Source organism: Microtus oregoni, unplaced genomic scaffold, assembly GCF_018167655.1.
Source record: "Microtus oregoni isolate MIOR12 unplaced genomic scaffold, Mior012 000004F_ref0000308, whole genome shotgun sequence".
In the NCBI taxonomy this organism is placed as follows: Eukaryota; Metazoa; Chordata; class Mammalia; order Rodentia; family Cricetidae; genus Microtus; species Microtus oregoni.
The window spans coordinates 10,552,335-10,574,255 of NW_024543063.1; the positions used below are offsets into that span (position 1 = coordinate 10,552,335).

The 21,921-nt window shown below is 46.9% G+C and overlaps 1 protein-coding gene across 3 annotated transcripts in view; it reads right to left on the reverse strand.

Annotated features, from left to right (window-relative positions):
• Armc9 (armadillo repeat containing 9) overlaps positions 1 to 21,921 on the reverse strand; it is a 114,921-nt gene that overhangs the window by 59,287 nt on the left and 33,713 nt on the right. For all 3 annotated transcript variants that reach the window (XM_041650881.1, XM_041650882.1, XM_041650883.1), the window contains exons 10-15: positions 15,874 to 15,908; positions 14,309 to 14,420; positions 12,108 to 12,200; positions 6,752 to 6,842; positions 5,052 to 5,175; positions 1,970 to 2,109 (exon numbers count right to left, since the gene is read on the reverse strand). In XM_041650881.1, coding sequence (XP_041506815.1) covers positions 1,970 to 2,109; positions 5,052 to 5,175; positions 6,752 to 6,842; positions 12,108 to 12,200; positions 14,309 to 14,420; positions 15,874 to 15,908 — 595 coding nt within the window. The remainder of the gene's footprint in view (positions 1 to 1,969; positions 2,110 to 5,051; positions 5,176 to 6,751; positions 6,843 to 12,107; positions 12,201 to 14,308; positions 14,421 to 15,873; positions 15,909 to 21,921) is intronic.

The following is a 21,921-nucleotide window of genomic DNA, read 5'->3' on the forward strand; positions in this document are numbered from 1 at the left end:
GCGGGAAGCAAGGCAGAGGAAAACACACGTCAGACAGGAGAGAGCTGTGTGACAAGCTAGTCACTCAGTCACTCTGAGCCTCAGTCTTCTCCCTTTAAAAACAATTATGATGCTGGTGGGTTTGGTGACACACGCTTATAACCCAGGGAGGCAGAGGGAGGAGGGTCTCTGTGAGCAGGACTACATAGAGAGACCCCATCTCAAACAAACAAACAAATAAAAATAGATCATTAGCACCTGCTCCAAAAGGAGGTACAGAATTAAGTAAGCCCACAAAAACCCTGGGAACTTGGAGCTGGTGGTGGCCATGACAACAGTTCTAGTATAATGTGCTAAGTGGGCTGATGGAGGAAGGTCATTGGTTAAATAAAAAGAAACTGCTTGGCCCTCATTGGTTAGAAGATAGGTGGGAGGAGTAAACAGAACAGAACGCTGGGAGGAAGAGGAAGTGAGCTCAGACTCGACAGCTCTCCTCTCGGGGGGCAGATGCCTCAGAGAGACGCCATGCCCCGCTCCCAGGCAGACACACGCTATGAAGCTCCGACCCAGGATGGACGTAGGCTAGAATCTTCCCGGTAAGACCGGTGCTCACAGATTATTAGAGATGGGTTGATTGGGATATCAGAATTAGCCAGTAAGGGCTAGAGCTAAAGGGCCAAGCAGTGTTTAAATGAATACAGTTTGTGTGTTGTTATTTTGGGCATAAGCTAGCAGGCGGCTGGGGTGTTGGGGACGCAGCCCCGCAGCTCTTATTACTACAGTGGGCATACTGCATCACCAAACACCTCGCCAAACTGTAAGCACGCTGATGCCAGGAAAGGTGGCTGGGATCTGAGAAGCATGTGCAAGCTGGGGCTCCCACACAGGCTATGCCCAGAGCAGAAGACTGCGCAGTCACCTACTCCGTCAGCAGCACACGCGTGGCTTGGGCAGAGCAGGCAAGCCGCTGAGCCACCAGACTTCTCACCTACCTTCCTGCAGACCCTGGAGGATGGAGGCAGCCCAGCGAGTGTGTACACAAACTAAAACTCCCATCTCCGTTGAGTAGGTAAACATTTTTTGGTTTATTTTGAGGGTTCTGCTTTTGCTTTTGAGGCAGAGTCAGCCTAAGCCAGTCACCAATTTGCAGTATAACCAAGGAGTATAACCTTGAGCTTCGATCCTCCTGTCTCCACCTTCTGAGTGCTGGGATTACAGGCATGCACCCCCATGCCTACTTTATGACCTAAGGCTTAGTGCATGCCAGTCAACTGAGCTCCAGTCCTATAGGTGAGAAGCAGCTTTTGGTGCCCTTATGAACCTCCAGCTCCAGGACATGGAAAATACTGAGCAGGCAGCATGAATTAATGTCACTATTCCTGCCACCAACTTAATCCCAGAGGATGCTGGGAGCACACCTCTCTGTCTCCAGTGGCAGGGATCATAACTCTTAACTTCCTACCTTTGAAAAGTTCAACAAAAAGCCAGGCGGTGGTGGAGCACACCTTTAATCCCAGCACTCGGGAGGCAGAGGCAGGCAGATCTCTGGGAGTTTAAGGCCAGCCTGGTCTACAGAGCTAGTTCCAGGACAGGCTTCAAAGCTACAGAGAAAGCCTATAGAGAAAAGAAGGAAGGAAGGAAGGAAGGAAGGAAAGAAGGAAGGAAGGAAGGAAGGAAGGAGAAAAGTGCAACAAAGATGAAAGAAATGTCACTGCATTTACTCTCCTCTTCAGAAGGGCACTTCACAAGCACAAAACTGCTGTAGATTCTTCCAAGGGTAACATGGTACTTTGGCTTGAAGCACTTGCTAGCTTCATACCTAGCTAGAAATGCTTCACTGTACTAAGTTTTCCATAAGGGAAACAAAAAGCAAGCCCTGCTGAACTCCCTGGGAATGCAGATTTGTAGGCAGGTCTCTCCAGCCATCCTCCATACCAGGACATGTGTATCTGGGTGTGTGCGTGTGGGGAGGACTGAGGGGCTGTGACACCTGCACTGCGGAGGCAGAGGTTCATGAGCAACGCCACAGAGTATTCCAGTGTGTAGTCAGACAGGCAGTCGGGGTCCTTCAGAAGGTCGATCAGCCAGAAGATGAGGCCGTCTCTGATCATCGCCGTCTGTAGCGGGCGCCTAAGAGGAAACAACCTTCCTTATTAGATGGATTAACTGGCAAGGGACTTTCCATGGAAGAATGTTCCACGGTGCAGATGGGGATCAAAGGAGTTATGAAAGACAGACTCTGGGGAACACCCTTAAGCCCGCTCAACTGGGACATGATATTTTAAAGAATGATTGAGCAGTAAGAAGTGCCTCCCACTTTGAAAGTCTCCTTTGCAATATCTAAAGCTAGCAGACTTCTACTTCAAATACATGTATGTCATTAACAGCTTTGGCTTACTTGACCCAGGCAATCGGCCACAGAAATACTACTTTGAAAAAAAAAAACCAACTTGGAGGAGCTCATCTTCCACGATTCCATGTGCTAGATAGACATGCATAAGGCAGAACTACAGGAGAGATAAGGGAGGCTGGCTAGGGCTGCGGATGGAATGGAGAGTGACGTCAATTCATGAGAGACTTTTTCTGGAGAGACAGAAATGCTCTAAATTAGGACTGGTAAAATGGCTCCGTGGGTGAGTGATTCCTGGACCCACATGGTGAAAGGAGAGAACCGATCCCTACAAATCACCTTCTGACCTCCACAGTACACACATATAAATAAATAAATGGAAAATAGGTTCTACAATCAAGTTGTGATGGTTGCAGAACTCTGCAAATCCGTGAAAACCAGACTTGTCCATTTATGATGGTGACTTCAGGGGCTAGAAAGATGGCTCAGCAGGTAAAAGCATTGTTGCTTTTGCAGAGGATCTAGGCTCGTTTCTCAGCACCCATATCATTGCTCAGAACTGTATGTGTAACCCCTGTTCCAGGGGATCAGAACTCTCTTCTGACTGCTAAAACATGTGTTTCACCAGGCACACACGTTACACATACATACACACAGGCAAAATGCTCATATGTATAAAATAAAACAATTTTTAAAAACTATTTATGTATTTATTATGTATACAATATTCTGTCAGTGTGTATGTCTGCAGGACAGAAGAGGGCACCAGACCTCATTACAGACGGTTGTGAGCCACCATGTGGTTGCCGGAAATTGAACTCAGGATCTTTGGAAGAGCAGGCAATGCTCTTAACCACTGAGCTATCTCTCCAGCCCCCTAAAACAATTTTTTATGGAAACAAAATTCCACTATGTAGCCTTGGCTGGCTGGGACTCACTATGTAGACCAGGCTGGGCTCAAAGTCATTAGAGCTCTACCTGCCTCTGCCTCCCAATTGCTGAGATTACAGACATGCACTACTGTGCCCAGCTAAGTTGTTGTTTGTAAAAGGGTTCTAAGAAGACACTAGATCTGGTTCAAAAAGAACATGAAGGGCTGGGCAGATGGCTCAGTGGTTAAGAAAACCTGCTGCTGTTTCAGAGAACTCTGGTTCAGTCAGGCAGTTTACAGTCATCTGTAACTGCAGTTCCAGGGATACAATACTCTCTCTGCCCTCTGGGGGCACCAGACATGCACACGGCGCACATACATACAAGCAAAACACTCACATACATAACATAAATTTAAAAAGAAATACTTAAAAAACAGAACAGAACATGACTTTAAAGTTATAATGTAGCACTTCCAGGTCCTGCTAAGTCCAGGCCCAGACTCAGGGTGGGCTTCTGGGATGTGCCAAGGAGTGAGGCCCCCAGAGGACTAACGGGGAACAACCTGACTGTGTGCTTACCTTATACCAAACACCGGGCTGGCAGTAATGACCCGACACTAGCTAGGGGAAGGCAAGTGTGTACTCACTGTAATGTCTTTCTCCAGCCCAGCAGACCTTAGACTAGAGGGGAGTTTCTAGCTCTATCATGGAAAGTCATTTACCCTTTCTTACATGTTAACAGAAAGATAACATTTGCATTCTAGGACATCATGAGAATTAAGTAAGAAGTAAGTGGTGCATCAGACCGAAGTCTGATCTCCAAAATATACAAAGAACTCAAGAAATTGGACACCAAAAGATCACATAATCCAATAAAAAAAAAATGGAGTACAGACCTAAACAGAGAACTCTCAACAGAGGAATCTAAAATGGTTGAAAGACACTTAAGGAAATGCCCAACATCCTTAGCCATCAGAGAAATGCAAATCAAAACAACTCTGAGATTCCATCTTACACCTGTCAGAATGGCCAAGATCAAAAAATCTGATGAAACTTATGCTGGAGAGGTTGTGGGGTAAAGGGAACACTCTTGCATTGCCGGTGGGAGTGCAAGCTGGTGCAGCCCCTTTGGATGTCAGTGTGGCGATTTCTCAGAAAATTAGGAAACAACCTTCCTCAAGACCCAGTAATACCACTTTGGGTATATATCCAAACGATGCTCAATTGTGCCACAAGGACATGTGCTCAACTATGTTCATAGCAGCTTTGTTTGTCATAGCCAGAATCTGAAAATAACCTAAATGTCCCTTGATCAAAGAATGGATAAGAAAGATGTGGTACATTTACACAATGGAGTATTACACAGCAGAAAAAAAATAACGATAGCTTGAATTTTGCAGGAAAATTGATGGAGCTAAAAAACATTATTTTGAGTGAGGTAACCCAGACTCAGAAAGACAATTATCACATGTACTCACTCATAGATGGTTTTTAAACATAAAGCAAAGAAAGCCAGACTACAAACCACAATCCCAGAGAACTTAGACAACAATGCAGACACCAAGAGAGACTTACATAGATATAATCTACGTGGGAAGTAGAAAGCAGAAAAAGACAAAATCTCCTGAGTAAATTGGGAGCATGGGGAAGGGCTGGAGGGGGTAGAGGAGATGCAGGGAGGGGAGCAGAGAAAAATGTAGAGCTCAATAAATATCAATAAAAAATTTTTTAAAAAAAGAAGTGGTGGTTCAAACACACACACACACACACACACACACACACACACACACACACACGGTGCATGGCACTCTGAGCTCATGGCAGAGACTGACCAATGGCATGGTCCTCACCTGAGGCTGAACTTCTGCAAGGCCCCAAGGACATTCTCACGAGTGATGACGTCCTTGTCTTCTTCCTTCAGCCTTCCCTCCAGCATGCGCAGCACCTTTGTGTTCTGGGCTAGGTAGAGTCGACCTAGAGAGTAAAGATGGGCCAGAGAGGAAGATGGGGAAGACATAAAGAATTAATCTGGGGAAGATCTGCACAGGATACACCAGAAAGTTCTAGAAGAAATTATTCAAGTGTATTTTTTTCTGAGCCAGGTATGGTGGTACATGCCTGCAATCTCAGTACTGGGGAGGCACAGCAGGAGGACTACAAGTTCGTGGCCATGCTAGTACCTGCATAGGGGGATCCTGTCTCAGAACAGAAGCTTACTCAAGCAATGATCTAACCAATAGAAAGCCTTTCTTCCTGGAAGTTAACATCAGCCATCACCGTCTGTGACATCCTGAAACTGAGGGACCTACAGGGAAAAAGGAATGGAGCTATGCTGTGCGTCCCCGGACCTTCACAAGAACTGCTTCCGCCACACTCTCCTGTTCCCTTTGGACACGCTCAGGGCCCGATGGAGGTGGGGCCCTGTCTAGGACACGTTAGTAAGTGCAGACTCACCGCTGACCTTTCATAGATTTCTGCATTGACAGATACCAATTTTAAATAGGATTGTTAGATGAAGAGTTCTCAGGTGTACACTGGCTTACAATAAGTGTTTGCCAAACAAATGGGATAATGAATTAAATAAACATGCTGAATATCATGTATTCATAACCTGAAAACTTTGTTTATTCACATTGAAAAAAAAAACACCTCAAATGAGGCTGGGGGTATGGTACACAATCCAGCACTCAGGAGGCAGAGGCAGGTGGACTACTGTGAGGTCAAGGCCAGCCTGGTCTACATAGAGAGATGCAGTTTCAACAATAATTAAAAAACAAAACAACAACAAAAATCTCCAACAAATAAGAATGTAATATAATCATCCTGGGTGTGTACAGTGTGTGTGAAATGCACATCTGGGAGTGTGGGAGTGTGGGTGCCAGGTGCACACATATCAGTCAAGTCAGTTCTTTCCTTCCACTTCAGTTTGAAGCAGGGTCTCTCTTGCCGTTCCACCAATGCTGTGTTCTCCAGGCTGGCTGTCCCACAAACAATTCTGTCTCCACTTCCCATCTCACCCATCAATGCTGGGATCCACATCTGACCTGCTAGTGGGTTCTGGGGATCAAACTCAGGTCACCGGGCATATGCAAGAGCTTTTATTAGCTGAGCTGGTTCGCCTGCCCAGACAATGGCACTGTGTAAAACTGACTTTTAATTCAGCTACAGCATCTTAATACTTCTGAAATTTTCAAATCCTTTAGAGACTGTAGGAAATTCTAGTGCTTGCTAGAATATGTTTTACTTGTTTCAACAAACTTATTATGGCAAATAGGAATTATAGAAAATTATCTACTACGCAGTTAAAAATAATTTAACTAAGAGTTATAAAAATCTTGGGTCTTGTAAACAAACTCCAAAGGCATGAAAACTTGCTCTGACAGAAACTTAGGCAATTATCTTAAGAACTAATTTCCCAAGAGACGTTAGAAGAACAGAAATAAATGAGGAGACCTGGGCTACTTTAAGCAACACTGGGAAACACTAATTTCACAGGCATGCCACGTGGCTTTGCCAGGGATGTTCTGCTTGGAGGGAAATGTCAGCTCACCTTCAGCCAGGGATGCCAGGGCGTTGATGAGCCTGGCCATGTACTGCCGCACAGCTTCGCTCTTGGAGTGCAGCAGCTGCAGCACGCTCCTCTGTAGGGGACAACATTGAGAGCCAGCAGTGAGGGGAGGCAGAGAAGGGACCATGACCCCCAGGCCTGCCTGACTCGAGGGCAATAGGCTGCAGCCACACACTTCCCCTGCAACTCCTGATTTCCAAACAGTACTTGATGAGACTTGGCAAAGGAAGTTGCCCAAATTTCTAAGTTTCATTAAGTATGCCAAGCACCTAGAACAACAGGGCACATGTGGTCGCTACTGCTGCTGGCTTTCCAGATGAGAGACAAACACATCTAATTCAGCCCCCTCCAAACATGACAGGACTACAAGCAAATGGCTTAAAAAAAAAAAAGACAAATTCTGAACAACTGACTAAATACCATGAGAAATGTTGTTCTGGAACAACAATGCAGACCCCTAGGTTATTCACAAGACAGTACTGAGCAAGGGCAAATCCTGAGTTCCTCCACTTATGCTCCAAAAGGCTGAAGAGCTAGGGACAAAGCGTGGGACAATACAGACACAAGACAGAAATAAAGTGGCTAGATTGCACTATGCTGCTCCCGTGATCTTCCAGCACAGCAACAGGTAGGAGGTGTTATCATGGGAGCTAACATAGAGTGTCTCAGCATTGGGGCACACCAGATTCACATGAGCAGGGAGTTACCAAAATACAGACAGGAAGCCATCATGATGGTGCATGCTTGTCACCCAGTACTTGGGAAACAGAGGGAGGACAATCTCCAATTTGAGGTCAGTCCAGGTTATAGCAAGATATTTTCAAAAACCAGTGGCTATAGGGCTGAAGAAGATGGCTCGGCAGTTAAGAGTACTTGCTGCTCCTGCAGAGGACCTGGGTTGGGTTCCTAGCACCCACATGCCAGCTATCAACAATGAACAACCTCAGTTCCAGGGGATCTGATGCCCTCTTCTGACCTCCTCAGACCCTGCATACACATGGTGCACATACAGGCAGACAAACATCCACCCCCCATACACACACAGACGCACACACACAAACACACACACGCATACACACACACACACAAACACAGTGGTTGGGATGTGACTTAGTGGTAGAGCACTCCTAACACCCTGTGTTCAGAAAGGAGCGGGAGGGAAGGAGGCTAGAGCACATCAATTCAGGAAAGAGAAACAAGGAGGCATTAGTAGAAGTTTGGGGAAGCAAGACTCCTGTATGGTAGCTCTGTACTGGATGTAGAGGGTTCCAACTGGACTACGCCCAGTGAAAGAGCCACCTGCCATCTCTGACTGTCCTTGTATCATCTTTATTTAGGCAAATTTTCAATGTAGGGTACAATACAGAGAACTTATAGGTTGATGGAGGAAGGTTAAGTAATAAAGAAACTGCTTGGCCTCATAGGTTAAAACATAGGTGGGAGGAGTAAACAGAACAGAATGCTGGGAGGAAAAGGAAGTGAGCTCAGAAGTCATGCAGCTCCTCTCAGGGCAGACGCGATGACGCTCCAACCCAGGATGGACATAGGCTAGAATCTTCCTGGTAAGCGCACCTCGGTGCTACACATATTAATAGAAATGGGCCAGGCAGTGTTTAAAAGAATAGAGTTTCCGTGTAATTATTTCGGGTAAAGCTAGCTGTGCGGGCGGCTGGGTGCCAGGAACGTAGCCCGCCACTCTAATTTCAACAATAGGTCACCAGGGAACAGCTTGAAGAGTGTTCACAAGTGAATGTGTGCTAACAGGTAACCAAGTCCAGAAGCCACATTCCCACAGTCCAGGGACCCTTCAGACACCCTTGCAAACAATTCTCTCCTGGCTTCTAACATATATTAACTCTTGCCTTGCTTTTTGCTTTTGTGTGTGTGCACATGTGTGCATGAACATGCATGTGGAGCCCAGAGGTGTCTTCCTCATCCACTCTGCAGCTTAGTTTTTGAGACAGGGTCCCTCACAGAGCCTGAAACTCGCTGATTTGGCTAGACTGCTGACTAACAACCCCCTGGGATCCTGTTGCTGCCTCCCCAGCAAGATTGCCTACCTGCCACCTTCTTTTTTTTAAATTTTTTATTACTCAATCCAGGGGCTGAGAGATGGCTTGGTGGTTCAGTGCATTGCCTGCTCTTCCAAAGGTCCTGAGTTCAATTCCCAGCAACCACATGGTAGCTCACAACCATCTGTAATGAGATCTGGTGCCCTCTTCTGGCCTGCAGGCATACATGCAGACAGAATACTGTATACTTAATAAATAAATATTTAAAAAAAAATAATACCAATCCAAATTCCCACTTCCTCCCCTCCTCCCACTTCCCTCCCTCCCTCTCTGCCCTCTTCTTAACCTGGGTGCTGGGAATACATGCTTGCACTTTACCAGCTGAGCCAGCTCCCAGCCCCAAAATTGCCTGTTCTTAAAAAAACTGTGACTGGCAAAAGTAAAATGTTTATTAAAGAAAACACTGATGCCTGGTTTAAGATCTTAGTCTGAATCTCAGTTTCATCAAATCTGCAATGAGGTGGGAAGACAGTCTCAATGAGGGGCTGCCTAGTTCAGGATGGCCTGTGGGGGATTATCTTAACTGATAGGAAAAGCCCCATTTTAACTGCGGGCAGGCCCAGTTCCTGATCAGGAGATCCCAAGCTGTGTGAGAGTGGATAAGCCAAGCTGACCACAAGCACTCACATGTCCATCTCTCTGCTTGACTGTGGATGTGACTAGCTGGGTCACGGTCCTGCTGTCTAGATTTGCTGGCAAAGATGGACTTAAGAGTAAAAATAAACTCTTCCCCAAGCTGCTTTTGCCACAGTATTCATCTCAGTAACAGAAATGAAACTAGGCTTGGACATTATACTCAGCCCTGAGCCTCGACTCTCTGTAGAAGAGATATGACCTGGCGTCTCAAGGTGTCAGGATCAACCAAGATCTCTTAAGGAAAAGTCCTTAACAGAATGCTCCGTGCAAAGAAGCTGCTCCTGGATGTAAGATTTCTTCCTTTCTTCCCCTGGTGGGAGTTACACTGGCTTCTCTGGAGTTAAACTACTTTTAATGTTTAGCTTTAAAGTAGCTAGACAGTCTGGGCTCCACTACTCATTTACTATGTGCAGAAGTTTTAATTTTACAAGGGATTACAGCTAAGAGAGTGCATGAATCTCAGAAGAAACTTTGAACTTTAGACTTTTAAATAAGTTTGAAAACTATCATAGACTGGGGACTTTTGAAGTTGGACTGAATTCAGTTTTGCATTATATGGCTACAAGCCTTTGGGGCCAGGGAGGGGAATGTGGTGGTTTGAAAGAAAATGGCCCCCAAATGGAGTGGTACTATTAGGAGGTGTGGCCTTGCTGGAGTGGGTGTGGCCTTGTTGGAGGAAGTGTGTCACTGTGGGAGTGGGCTTTGAGGTCTTTTTTGCTCAAGCAATGCTCAGTGTGGTACTCAGTTCACTTCCTGTTGCCTGTGGATCAAGACGCAGAACCCTCAGCTTCTTCCCAGCACCATGTCTGTCTACATGTTACCATGCCCCACCATGATGATAACGGACTAAACCCTGAAACTGTAAGCCACCCCCTTTTTAATGTTTTCCTTTGTAAGAGCTGTTGTGGTCATGGCGTCTCTTCACAGCACTAGAAACCCTAACACAGGATATTATAATTTTTAAAAGTTGGGATGTAATTTTTAAAATTTGGCTCTTTCTCTCTTTTCTTTCCTTCTTCTCTTTTCTTTTAGACAGGGTCTATGTAGCCCTAGCTATCCTGGACTACCATGTAGACTTTTGCCTCCTTCGCTCTGAGATTGGTTTTTGGCTACTTCTTTATAAAGAAAAGGGGTTGCCTAGAAGTTCCCAAAATGCTAGAAGTTTCTATTTCTTATGTTTTTGGTTGTGAGCCTGGCCTTTAATGGCTGAGCCATCTCTTTGGCCTAAGTTTCTATTTCTTAATCTAGGTAATGGAATAACAACTTCAAAATTTTCCAATATTTTCGATATTAACTTCTGTGAATGGTAAGTGGAACTATGGATTCGGAAAGACAATAGTTCTTGCATTAAGGAAGCAGGCTCTTGAGATGCACACATAATGCTGCAGAGCTAGAACTGTCAGATGTCTACAATGACAGAAGTTCCTTCAGGTTGACGATGCTATGCTACACATTGAACTCTGAGGACCACAAAGGGAGAAATAGCTAGCCAACCAGTTCAGTTTCCCGCCCAAACAGCCTGATCCATTTTGGAGTCATGGTGGCCCAGCATCTGCATTACCAAGGAGTCTTCTGACCCGGCAGGTTGTCTTTAGAGAACTTTAAGTCATTCCTTCTTAGAAACAAACAGGGGTGGGGATGAGCTCTGTTGTATAGTATGCATGAAGCCCACAGTTTGATCCTCAGCACCAAACCATAGAAACCAGCCATGGGCACAAGTCTATAATCCCAGGGTCCAGGAGATTGTAGAAGCACGAAGTTCAGAAGTTCAAGGTCAGCTTCAGCCCACACAGAAAATATGAAGCCAGCCTGAACTATGTAAGATCCTAATACAAAGGGTTGGAGAGATGGCTCAGCAGTGAAGAGCACTGACTAGCTGTTTTTCCAGAGCATAGGATATAATTCTTAGCACCCACTGCGGGCTCACAACTGTGAAGAACTGACACTGCCTTCTGACCTCCACAAGCAGTGCATACATGTGGTATACATACATGCAGGTGCAAAATACCCATACACATAGATTTTTTAAAAAATCTTAAAAATAGGGCTGGAGAGGTGGCTCAGCGGTTAAGAGCACTGACTGTTCTTCCAGAGGTCCTGAGTTCAATTCCCAGCAACCACATGGTGGCTCAAAACCATCTGTAATGAGATCTGGCGCCCTCTTCTGGCCTGCAGGCATACAGGGAAGCAGACTGTTGTATATATAATAAATAAAATCATTTAAAAAAAAATCTTAAAAATAAAAGACCCTAACACAAACAACAACACCTGAACAAAACAAACAACAAAACAAGTAACATGTGCTTGAAGGAACTACAGTCTTCAATGGCTGCAGAGATTGTAGCACTTAGACAAAAAACACTAATGCAACACATTGACTTTGAACTCTGAAAATGGGAGGATGGAAGGGGGTGAGGGAAGATGAACAGAAGAGCTGCAGAGCCCATCAAGGCACCTGGCTTGTTTGGGAATCTCCAGAACTGAAGAGGAGGTCAAGAGGTGAACACAGACCTCAAGCAACTGATAAGCTCATACTCAAAGGTCAGCACACTGACAATCAAGAGAAACCAAAGCCTCAAGTCTGCTAAGTGCTCCCCTACTGCAGAAGGCCCTGGCCCCCTCTTACCGACCTGGTTGTGGCTGTGACAATCCAAGAGGTCATTGCTGATATAGGCTTGCAGGACCGTCTCCCTCTGCTCTCCAGGATGGGACGTGGTCAAGCGCTGCAAAGAAAAACCAAAGTACAAACTCCTACAGAGGCAAGAGCTAGTCCCTGAAGGGTGAGCAGATGGTCAACCAGCAGGAAGGAAGGCGAGTGTGTGGAGGGGTTGGGGCGGGTGTGGCCTAGCTCACAAAGTGGGGCCCAGGCTACCTGTAGAAGGCTCTCAATGGCCCTATCCTACAGGGCCTGATGAGCAGTGGCTGGGAGGGGGCAGATGGGAGAAAGGTTGGCAAGCTGGTTGGAATTTAGGGAGCCATTAAATCTGCTATGCTGCCGTATGTATTTGTGTGATATCCACAGGGGAAGAAAAAAGCTTGGGTGGGAAGGTGTGTGTGACGTGCAGGTGCACGAGGCAGTGTATAGTTAGGACAGGAGAAAGCTGCGTCCCTGACAAATGGGCAAATATGCTTGCTTTTCCAGGAAAAGCTTATAACACCCAGACAAAGGCCAAAGCCAACAGACACAACACACAGGAGGAAGGAGAGGCCTTCAGGGGAGGAAGATGCTGCTGGTTGATCTGATCACCACTGAAGAGGGGACTGCTGAAGGACTGTGCCAAGAATGTCACACGGGGAATTCCTGAGGAGCCAAGAGGCTGCATGGGGCCCTGGAGAAGAAAACAGGCACAGCCACTGAACACCCGCATGCCTTCCTGATTATCTGGTTAAGATGCCTGCTTTCTCCCAGCAAGAGGCCCAGGGAGTGGGCTGACTGAGCCAGTGCTGGGTGGCAAACTCAGGCAACCAGGTGAGTGTGGTAACACCAACAGACACAAGCAAACCATGGGTGGGGCAGCTCTTGTTGATCACTCAGGCTGCCCGCCCACCCTGGTCAGCAAGCCCCTACAAACAGAGCAGGTACCAGGGGGTTCTCCCCTTGGGCCCCAAGTATTCCTCATAGTTCCCAATCAGGCAGAGTCCAGGAAGCACCACCAGATGCTAAGTACCAGTGAGGACTGTTTCCACTCAAAGGTAGGGAAGCTGCTCAAAGAATTCTGGTACCAGTGGATCCTGAAATACAGGGCCCACAAAGGAGCTTGACACTACGCTATCGTGAGTTAGAATACGCTCTTTGGTGAAAGGTTTTGGTCAGTAATTCTCAAAGTGAAGTTCAGAAAGCTCTGGGCATCCCCCCCAGCTCTCGGAACTGGAGGGGACATGACTATTTTCACAGTGACTACACTAAGATGCGTTCTGCCATGCTCCTGACCACTTTCTCAGACTGTGTAGACGTGACACTAGGAAGCCTAACACAAAAGCAGGGTCTGAGAACCCAGAACCCTCCTCGGGGCACACAATGAAGACAGTTACAGAGATGAACAACACCACTCTGTACACATTTGGTTTGTTTTTTGAAAACCAGTTATTGCTATTTACAGGGAATGATAAATTCTTAATTTTTCTATTCTAATTTTCTAATCGTATAAATACTGTTAAGAGAAAATCCACATAAACAAAACTCTCGGGGGGCCTCAAAACTTTTTGAGAGTGTAGGGGGGGTCTGCAACACTTGAAAACCAACCACTGGCTTCAACTGGTCAACCTAAGGACTGAAGAATGGGAATTCAGATGAGGCCTACCCAGTGGGGCTAACCCAGCGGTCTCTGGAGTTATGACTGAGCTCTAACAAACATTAAGGCTCCTAGCTGATTTTAGCACTTGACCAGGTAGGGGCTGAACAGCAGTGGCAGCCACAGTCCACATCCAGGCAACAGTAACTGACACCAGTACAGAGTGCTTTAGAAAAAGGCCACAGACTACTCAGGAGCTGTGGGTGGAGGTGGAGCCTCACTATATAGCCCTGGGCTGGGCTGGACCTGGTGTGTAGACCAGGCTGGCCCTGAACTTCAGAACTGTACCTACCTCTACCTCTGCCAGCTGGGAATAAAGGCACGTGCTCCCATACCTGGCTAGAGCAGCTGGGAATAAAGGCATGTGCTCCCATACCTGGCTAGAGCAGCTTTTAACCCCAGGTCTTGGTGGCAGGCAGCAGGAAGGGATCATTAACAGAGGGGTTATGAGATACCAGCCAAGTTACCAGGTAGCCAGCCAAGAAAAGCAGTGCGGAGTGTTCCCTGTTTGTTTCTAAATTCGAGGGGATGATACCTACCCAGCGCAGAGCCTGCAACAAGAAGGCTTTCAAGCGATCATTGCCCCAAATCAAATCCTTCTTCAGTTTCTCATAATCCAGGGAGGGCAGTAATGGGACATCCTTCAACTTCCTACTCAGCATCGCAAGTTCAAAGAGAAGAAAAAGGGCAAAGGGACATGTCATTCCATCTCCCGAACTCAGATATTGATGTAGACTCAAGGAACTATCAGTGGCTCAAATGCCACCACAACTGTGGGCTCCCAAAATAGACAGAGCCTTCTTCCACCGGGAGCCTAGCATCCAGGCCACCACCCAGCTCTGCCCTGCATGATGGATTTTATGCAGTCTAAATTTATTTCTTCTTAGATTTCAATGGCATACAAATTTTCTATAATAAGACAAAATGCATACTAGGTTTTGTTTTTGTTTTAGTGTTCCAACAGGGTCTCACTGTGTGGCAGAGGCTGCCCCTCCCACCTCAGCCTCCCAAGTGCAGTGATTACAGGCTAAGTCACTCAAGGCCAACGCTCACACCCATGCTGACCTTATGCCTTTGCTAACTGCACAGGGCTTGTGGAAAATGTTAACACTGGGAAGTCTTGGGGGGCTGGAGAGATGGCTCAACAGTTAAGGGAACTGGCTGCTCTTGCAGAGGACCCAGGTTCTATTCTCAGTACCAACATGGCAGCTCACAACCATCTGTAACTCTAATTTCTTTTGGCCTCTGAAAGCACTGTGAGCATGTGATATACATATAGGTGAGCTGAGACACACACACACACACACGAACACATTTTCAAAAGAGAATTTTTAGGGGGCTGGAGAGATGGCTCAGTGGTTAAGAGCATTGCCTGCTCTTCCAAAGGTCCTGAGTTCAATTCCCAGCAACCACATGGTGGCTCACAACCATCTGTAATGGGGTCTGGTGCCCTCTTCTGGCCTGCAGACATACACACAGACAGAACATTGTATACATAGTAAATAAATAAATAAATATTTTTTTTTTAAAAAAAAGAGAATTTTTAAAAAGAATTTTCGTAATCATCTATTTACATCTCAAAATTACTATAAAAACTGGGTACGTGGCTAATACTTATAATTTCAGAACCTAGAGGCTGAGGCAGGAGGACAGAATTTATTTCTAGAGAATATCAGAGGAATAAGCCAATAGTTTTTTGCTATTTCATGCTATCTTATAAGAGTCGATATTAAAAGATAAATCTAGTTTAGCATTATTTATAATCATTGGTATTTCCTTCCATATACACATGTAGTTGAATGTTTAGTTCAATTATCTTGAATTCCAGTTTCACATATAGATAGGAATACGGAGCTGGAGAGATGGCTCTTTGGTTAAGAACACTGGCTGCTCTTCCAGAAGACCTGCATTTGGTTCCCAGCATCCACATGGTGGTCACAGTCACGTGTAAATCCAGTTCTAGGGCATCCAATGCCATCTTCCGGCCTCAGCAGGCACCAGGCAGGCAGGTGATGTATACACACAGGCAAAGCACTCATACACATAAAATAAAAGTCAAATTTTAGAACACAATTAATGAAAACTTCTAAGCATGATTACTTACTCAGGAACCAAGGAGGCTCGCAGCATGGTTGAGGCCTGCGGGAAGACAGAACAAACAGACTGTGTTAAACCCCGACGGCAGAGCAAACAGACTGTGTTAAACCCCGACGGCAGGGCATCAGTCCTCGCCCTGTTAACAGCACAGAAGCAGCCATTTGCAAAGTGTCTGCTGCAGAGTGTGCTCCAAGGCCAGCCTGGTCTACAGAGGGATTCCAGCCCAGCCAAGGCTACACTGAGAAACCTGCCTTGTGGGAAAAAAAGAAAAAGAAAAAATTTACGAGGGGGGGTGCTGGAGTGATGGCTTAGTGGTGAAGAACACTGTCTGCTCTTCTGGAGGACTCAGGTTCAATTCCCAGCACCTCCATGGCAACTCATAACTGTCTCTAACTCCAATTCCGGGGGATCAGACACTCTCACACAGATATACCTGCAGGTAAAACATCAATACACATAAATAAAGAAAGAATTTACAATTCCCTTTTACCTCACCCCTTCACCCTGTGTGCAGGCCAGTTCACCACCTCCTTTATTGACAGTCCCAGTCCCATCTAGCTTATGTGCACTGTAAAACATCATCATGTTTTCTTCACCACGGGCATTGCCAGATTAAATATGAGGAATATAGAGGGATAAAGAAATGTAGCATGAGGTATGTGTAGGACAACACAAACCAAATGTAAAAGAAACTCTAGACATTAAGGAATTTGAGTATAGGCTGGCCATGTGGTGGCGCACACCTTTAATCCCAGCACTCAGGAGGCAGAGGTAGGTGGATCTCTGTGAGTTTAAGGCCAGCCTGGTCAACAAAGTGAGTTCCAGGACAGGCTCCACAGATTCACAGAGAAACCTTATCTTGAAAAAACAAAGCAAAACAAACAAAAAAACAAAAAAGAAATTTGAATAAGGGCTGAACTGGTGTGGAGGGTTCTTGTTGATTCTATTTGTTTGTGGGTTATATTTATTTCTTTTCTTTTCTTCTTATTTTTTAATGGTGTTTTGCCTGTATGTATGTGTAATTTGCCTGTATGTGTGTTATTTTGCCTATGTATGTGAGGGTGTTGGGTCCTGGAGTTACAGACAGTTGTGAGCTGCCATATGGGTGCTTGGAATTGAACTAGGGTATTCTGGAAGAATAATCTACTCTCTTAACCAATGAGCCATCTCTCCAGCCTCCTAGTGTTTATTTCTTAAATCTCTCTGCTAGATGTGGGTATTTTATTTATTGGTGAGACAGTGTTTGGAACTGGCTTCAAAGGACTTGGAGAGAAGAGGATAGGCATAGCCAAATGGCAGTGTTTGCCTAGTACCCTCACTCTGCAAAGAAAGAGAGAAGAGGAGGGCGGAATGAAGCAGACCCGAGAAAAACTAAGCAGAGGAAAGAAAGCAACTCAAGGTATGGGGACTTCAAAGAAACTCTACTTCTCTCCGTCCTATAGGTTTTGAGACAGGACCTCAGGTAGCCCAGGCTGCCTTCAAAGTCACTTGTTAACTGAGAACGACCTTGACTTCCGGTCCTCCTGACTACTCTGACTGCAGGTTTGAGCCACTACTCCTGGTTTGTGCAGTGCTGGGGATTAAACCCAAGGCTTCACTCATGCGAGGCATTCTACAGGCTGGGCCATATCCTAGCCAGAAGTGTTGGTCATCACACACAAACACCAAGAGGCTTTCTGAACTTCTGCTGAGCAACCCTGGGCAGGCAGTGGATCCCTACTGTATCTGCTGCAGGCTCTCGAACCAGTTAAGAGCACTGCTATTGCTATCTGCATCTGCATCACTGCTCCATGGCTGTAGGCACCGCAGTGTGTACAGAACATGCAGAGCCCAACAGCTGGCAGGTGACAGCCACAGCAGGAGAAAATCCTCTCAGTCAGAACTAATCCCTCTACTGAGGCAAGTGGATTTTTTTGTTTGTTTTTATATGTTTTTGAGGGAGGATTCTCGGTAGCCCTGGCTGTCCCATAACTTACTAGTAGACCAGGCTGGCCTTGAACGCTCAGAGATCCACCTTCCACTGCCTCCCAAGTGCTGGGACTAAAGGTGTGCACCGTTACTATCTGACCCAACAGTGGATTCTGAATGCTGAAGAAGCAAGCCCAGAAAGGATACCCTTGTTATGGAGGCCTGAGTTGGTCGGAGAGGGTGCTATTTGACTGCCAGGACAGCTGCAGGGTGAGACACAGACTGCAGATAGTGTTCCCAGCCTCCCTGAAAGGGTAGAGGTGGAGTCCACCTGAGGAAGCGCTGAAGGAAGGCTGGGAAGCTTCTTCAGGACACAGACAGAGGACACTGCAGAACAAGCCATAAACCAAGGTGTCAACTACTGAATCCAGTCAGTGAAAGCTCCAGGGATTCTTAGCTGTGGAGACAAAAGTGAACACTTCACCTCTCCCCAGGCACTGGAAGCCCAGGAGCCCTACCTTCTCAGCAGGGTGGCCTGAGGACTGGTGTACCGGACAGACGTGAGGACCAGCTGTAGGCCTGGGACAGCTGCTGGGGACCTGCACCATCAGGCTGGGAAGGTTATTGGTGGAGAGCTGGAGAGCTCCATGCAGGTGTGACATCAAGGAAAGTACTCCTAGGGGCAGTTCAGGAGGGAGATAGGCCTTCTACCAAGGCGCCTTGCACAGCAGTGAGCCAGGAATCTCACCAGGCAGCACGCTTCCTAAATCAAAGTTAGTGTATTCTGGGCCAGGTTTAGTCTGCAAACAGTTTTGAAAAATGTGAGCACAAGAAAGGCTGGAAGGGCCAGGCTGCGGTGGTGCATGCCTGGAATCCCTGCACTCGGGAAGCAGAGGTGGATGGATCTCTGTGTGTTTGAGGCCAGCTTGGGCTATAGAGTGAGTTTCAGGACAGTCAGAACTATGTAGGGAAACCCTGTCTCCAAAACAAAACAAACAAAAGCTAGAGGGAAGAAGTGCTTGGCCTATCTAGGAGCAGAAAAGGGGTGGCAGCTTGACACCCTCAGCCCCATGTGGCTATCCAGACACACTCCCGCCATGCTATGGACACTCCTGAGGAAACTCCAGAGAAGGCTCAGACCACAGTGGGACACACAAGGCCTCAGCTTGCAACTGGGGGATCGTCCCTGAGGGACTGTGTAGCCAGAGGAGGTGTGTATAGAAGGAGAGCCACTTTCCCCTCAAGCAAAGGGTCACCTAGCAAAGGGGTGACGTGATAGCTACCACTAAGATACCTGACTCCTTCCTGGGGTACAAAATATAAACAAACAGATACACCTAGAAAGCTGAGTGACCAGCAAGACACAGAGAAGGTACTAGCTCAAAGCAGGCGCAAACTGGGGACAGTCCCAGCCACACTGAACAACTAACAGCAGAAATGAGCCTCTTTGCCAGATCCCAATGACCGGTGCACATGGGTGACCTCCAGGTGCTTTACAGAGTGTCACTCCCCACAACAGGAAACAGGGCAGAGTGGATGGTGGGCCCGTAAAATGTTTGTGGAAAGAGGCTGAAAGACAATGTCTGGAGCTAGGGAAAGGTCAGAGCTAACGGTCAGTAATGGTACCAGCTAATTAAAGAAGAAAGGTATGAACTGTCTCACAGACACATCTGTGTGGAGTAACAGCAAGGGGACAGGATCTCTGCATGTGACTGGCTCACCACACTGAGCCTGAAGTAGAGCCATGTGGCCAGCTGCATGCACCCTTTGAAGACTTAGGGAAGTCACCAGGAGGGGAGGAGGGTACAGATGCTGAGCTTCAGCCAGAGCAAGGACTACACAACAGGAAGAAGAGCCATGTGTGGCCCCGACCCTCAACGGCTGGCCATACAGGTAACCCTGAGAGAGCAAAACTTGTGTGGCCCAGCCGGGCGGTGGTGGCGCACGTCTTTAATCCCAGCACTCGGGAGGCAGAGGCAGGCGGATCTCTGTGAGTTCGAGGCCAGCCTGGTCTACAAGAGCTAGTTCCAGGACAGGAACCAAAAGCTACGGAGAAACCCTGTCTCGAAAAATCAAAAAAAAAAAAAAAACTTGTGTGGCCCCAACCCTCAATGACCATGCTGGCCACTCTGAAAGAGGGGCACCACAACCCGTGTGGCCCCAACCCTCAACAGCTACACAGGCCACCCCTATAGCATTTTACCCAAACAAAGGACAGCGCGGATGCAGGTCCCATCCACGGTTCCCATTTCCTTTTTGGATTTACTGCTATCATGGAGGTATTTTAACTCACTTCCAATACACCCTCACCTGGAGATGTGGGAAAGGGAGGACTAGTTCCCAGTTGCACTATTTGTCCAAATAAGGATTCATTTCAATGAAAATATCTCATGAACTCACAGTCCTGGAGGCTACCACTAGGCCTTGGGACTCACCTAGGGGGGATATGGCTTGTATTTCAACTGGAGAGTTGGCCTGGCTTTTTCTCAGGGTCAGTCACTCTCTTGGCAAACCCTTGGCATGGGGTGGGAAGAACTGTGCCTCACCTGTCCTCGAGGACTTCTATGCTCATGTGTATCTGGAGAACAGTGGCAGAGTGGTGGTGGTGGGGGCACATGCTGTCATAGCCACAGCAGCAGCACACACAGATGTAGCTGCAGCTCCGAGACAGCCACAGGCCGGATGGTCATCTCCACGCCAGAGACCACACTGTCCTCCATTAAAACCCTACAAAGTGTCGGGTATGGTGATACACATGTGTAATCACTCAGGAGGCAGAGGCAGGGGGACCTCTGTGAGTTCAAGGCCACCTTGGTCCACTAGTGAATTCCAGAACAGCAGCAGGACTACACAGAGAAGCCCAGTCTCAAAAAACCAACCAACCAACCAACCAAACAATCAACTGAACAGCAACACCTCCACAAGGTAAGGGCACTAAAAAGCACACTAATAAGGACAGAGAATGCTCTAAAAAATGTAGTTAAGTGGTGGTACTTGTCTTTAATCCCAGCACTCGGGAGGCAGAGGCAGGCAGATCTCTGTGAGTTAGAAGCCAGCCTGATCTACAGTGTAAGTTCTGGAACAGCAAAGATTACACAGAGAAACCCTATCTTGAAAACACACACACACACACACACACACACACGTAGTTAGGCCAGACAAGGTAGTGCTCACATGGAACCCCAGCACTAGAAAGAACTGAAACAGGATTGAGTTCCAGGCGAGCCTGGGACCTGTCTCAAAACAATAAAACACAAGCACAACAGTCCTATTGAGCTAAAGGCTGAGGAGCAGAAGAGCATGCGCATCCATTCTGTAAAGGTCTGGAGGAGGTGTATTTAACACATGCTGTGTGAGGCAGCAGGTAAGCCATGGGAGAAGGGGAAGGTCTGTGGTCGCCATATTTATTCTTAAATTGCTGTTTTCAAGACGAATGTTCAAATAGCCCTAGCCCGAGTGGTTGAGCTGACTCTTGGGCAGGTCACAGAGGGATGAACTAGCATCATGCTCCCTCTGACTGCATGTGACCCGTGTGACCTAAGCACTAGGCGTGCATTCCATCACAGGGGACACAGGGGACATAGATACTCAGAGTTTAGGAGCATTTGCCGCTCTGGTGGAGGATCTGAGTTCAGTTCCCAGCACTGATATCGGGCAGCTTACAACCTCCTGGAATTCCAGTTCTAGGGGATCCAATGCCACATTCACATACACATAATTATTAAGATAGTAATACAATCATTTGTTAAAACAACGGGTATATAGTCTAGAAAATGCAGATCCAAGGTTTTGTCATTGTATAGTGATTGTAAGCTGGCATGGTGGCGCACACCTGTAACCTCAGCAGGAGGAGGCAGAGGCAGGCTACACAGGGAGACTGTTTATAGTGTCATGTGATCACCAGAGTGCTCAGGGCTGCTGCTGGTTGGTGTGAAAATGTCATTGCAGAATGGATGTCCTTCCAGAATCCTAGAAAGCCGTCTCATCTCCTGTGCCCAGGGGAGGACTCAGACTTCTTTTACTAGGTGGCTGAGAACATAATGTGATTTCTATCTACCCTAGTTCTGGCCCTCGTAAGGCAAAGATGAGGGAAACTCAGGTTAGGTCAGCCACACAGGGACAAAGTGACATGCAGGATTCAGTGCTA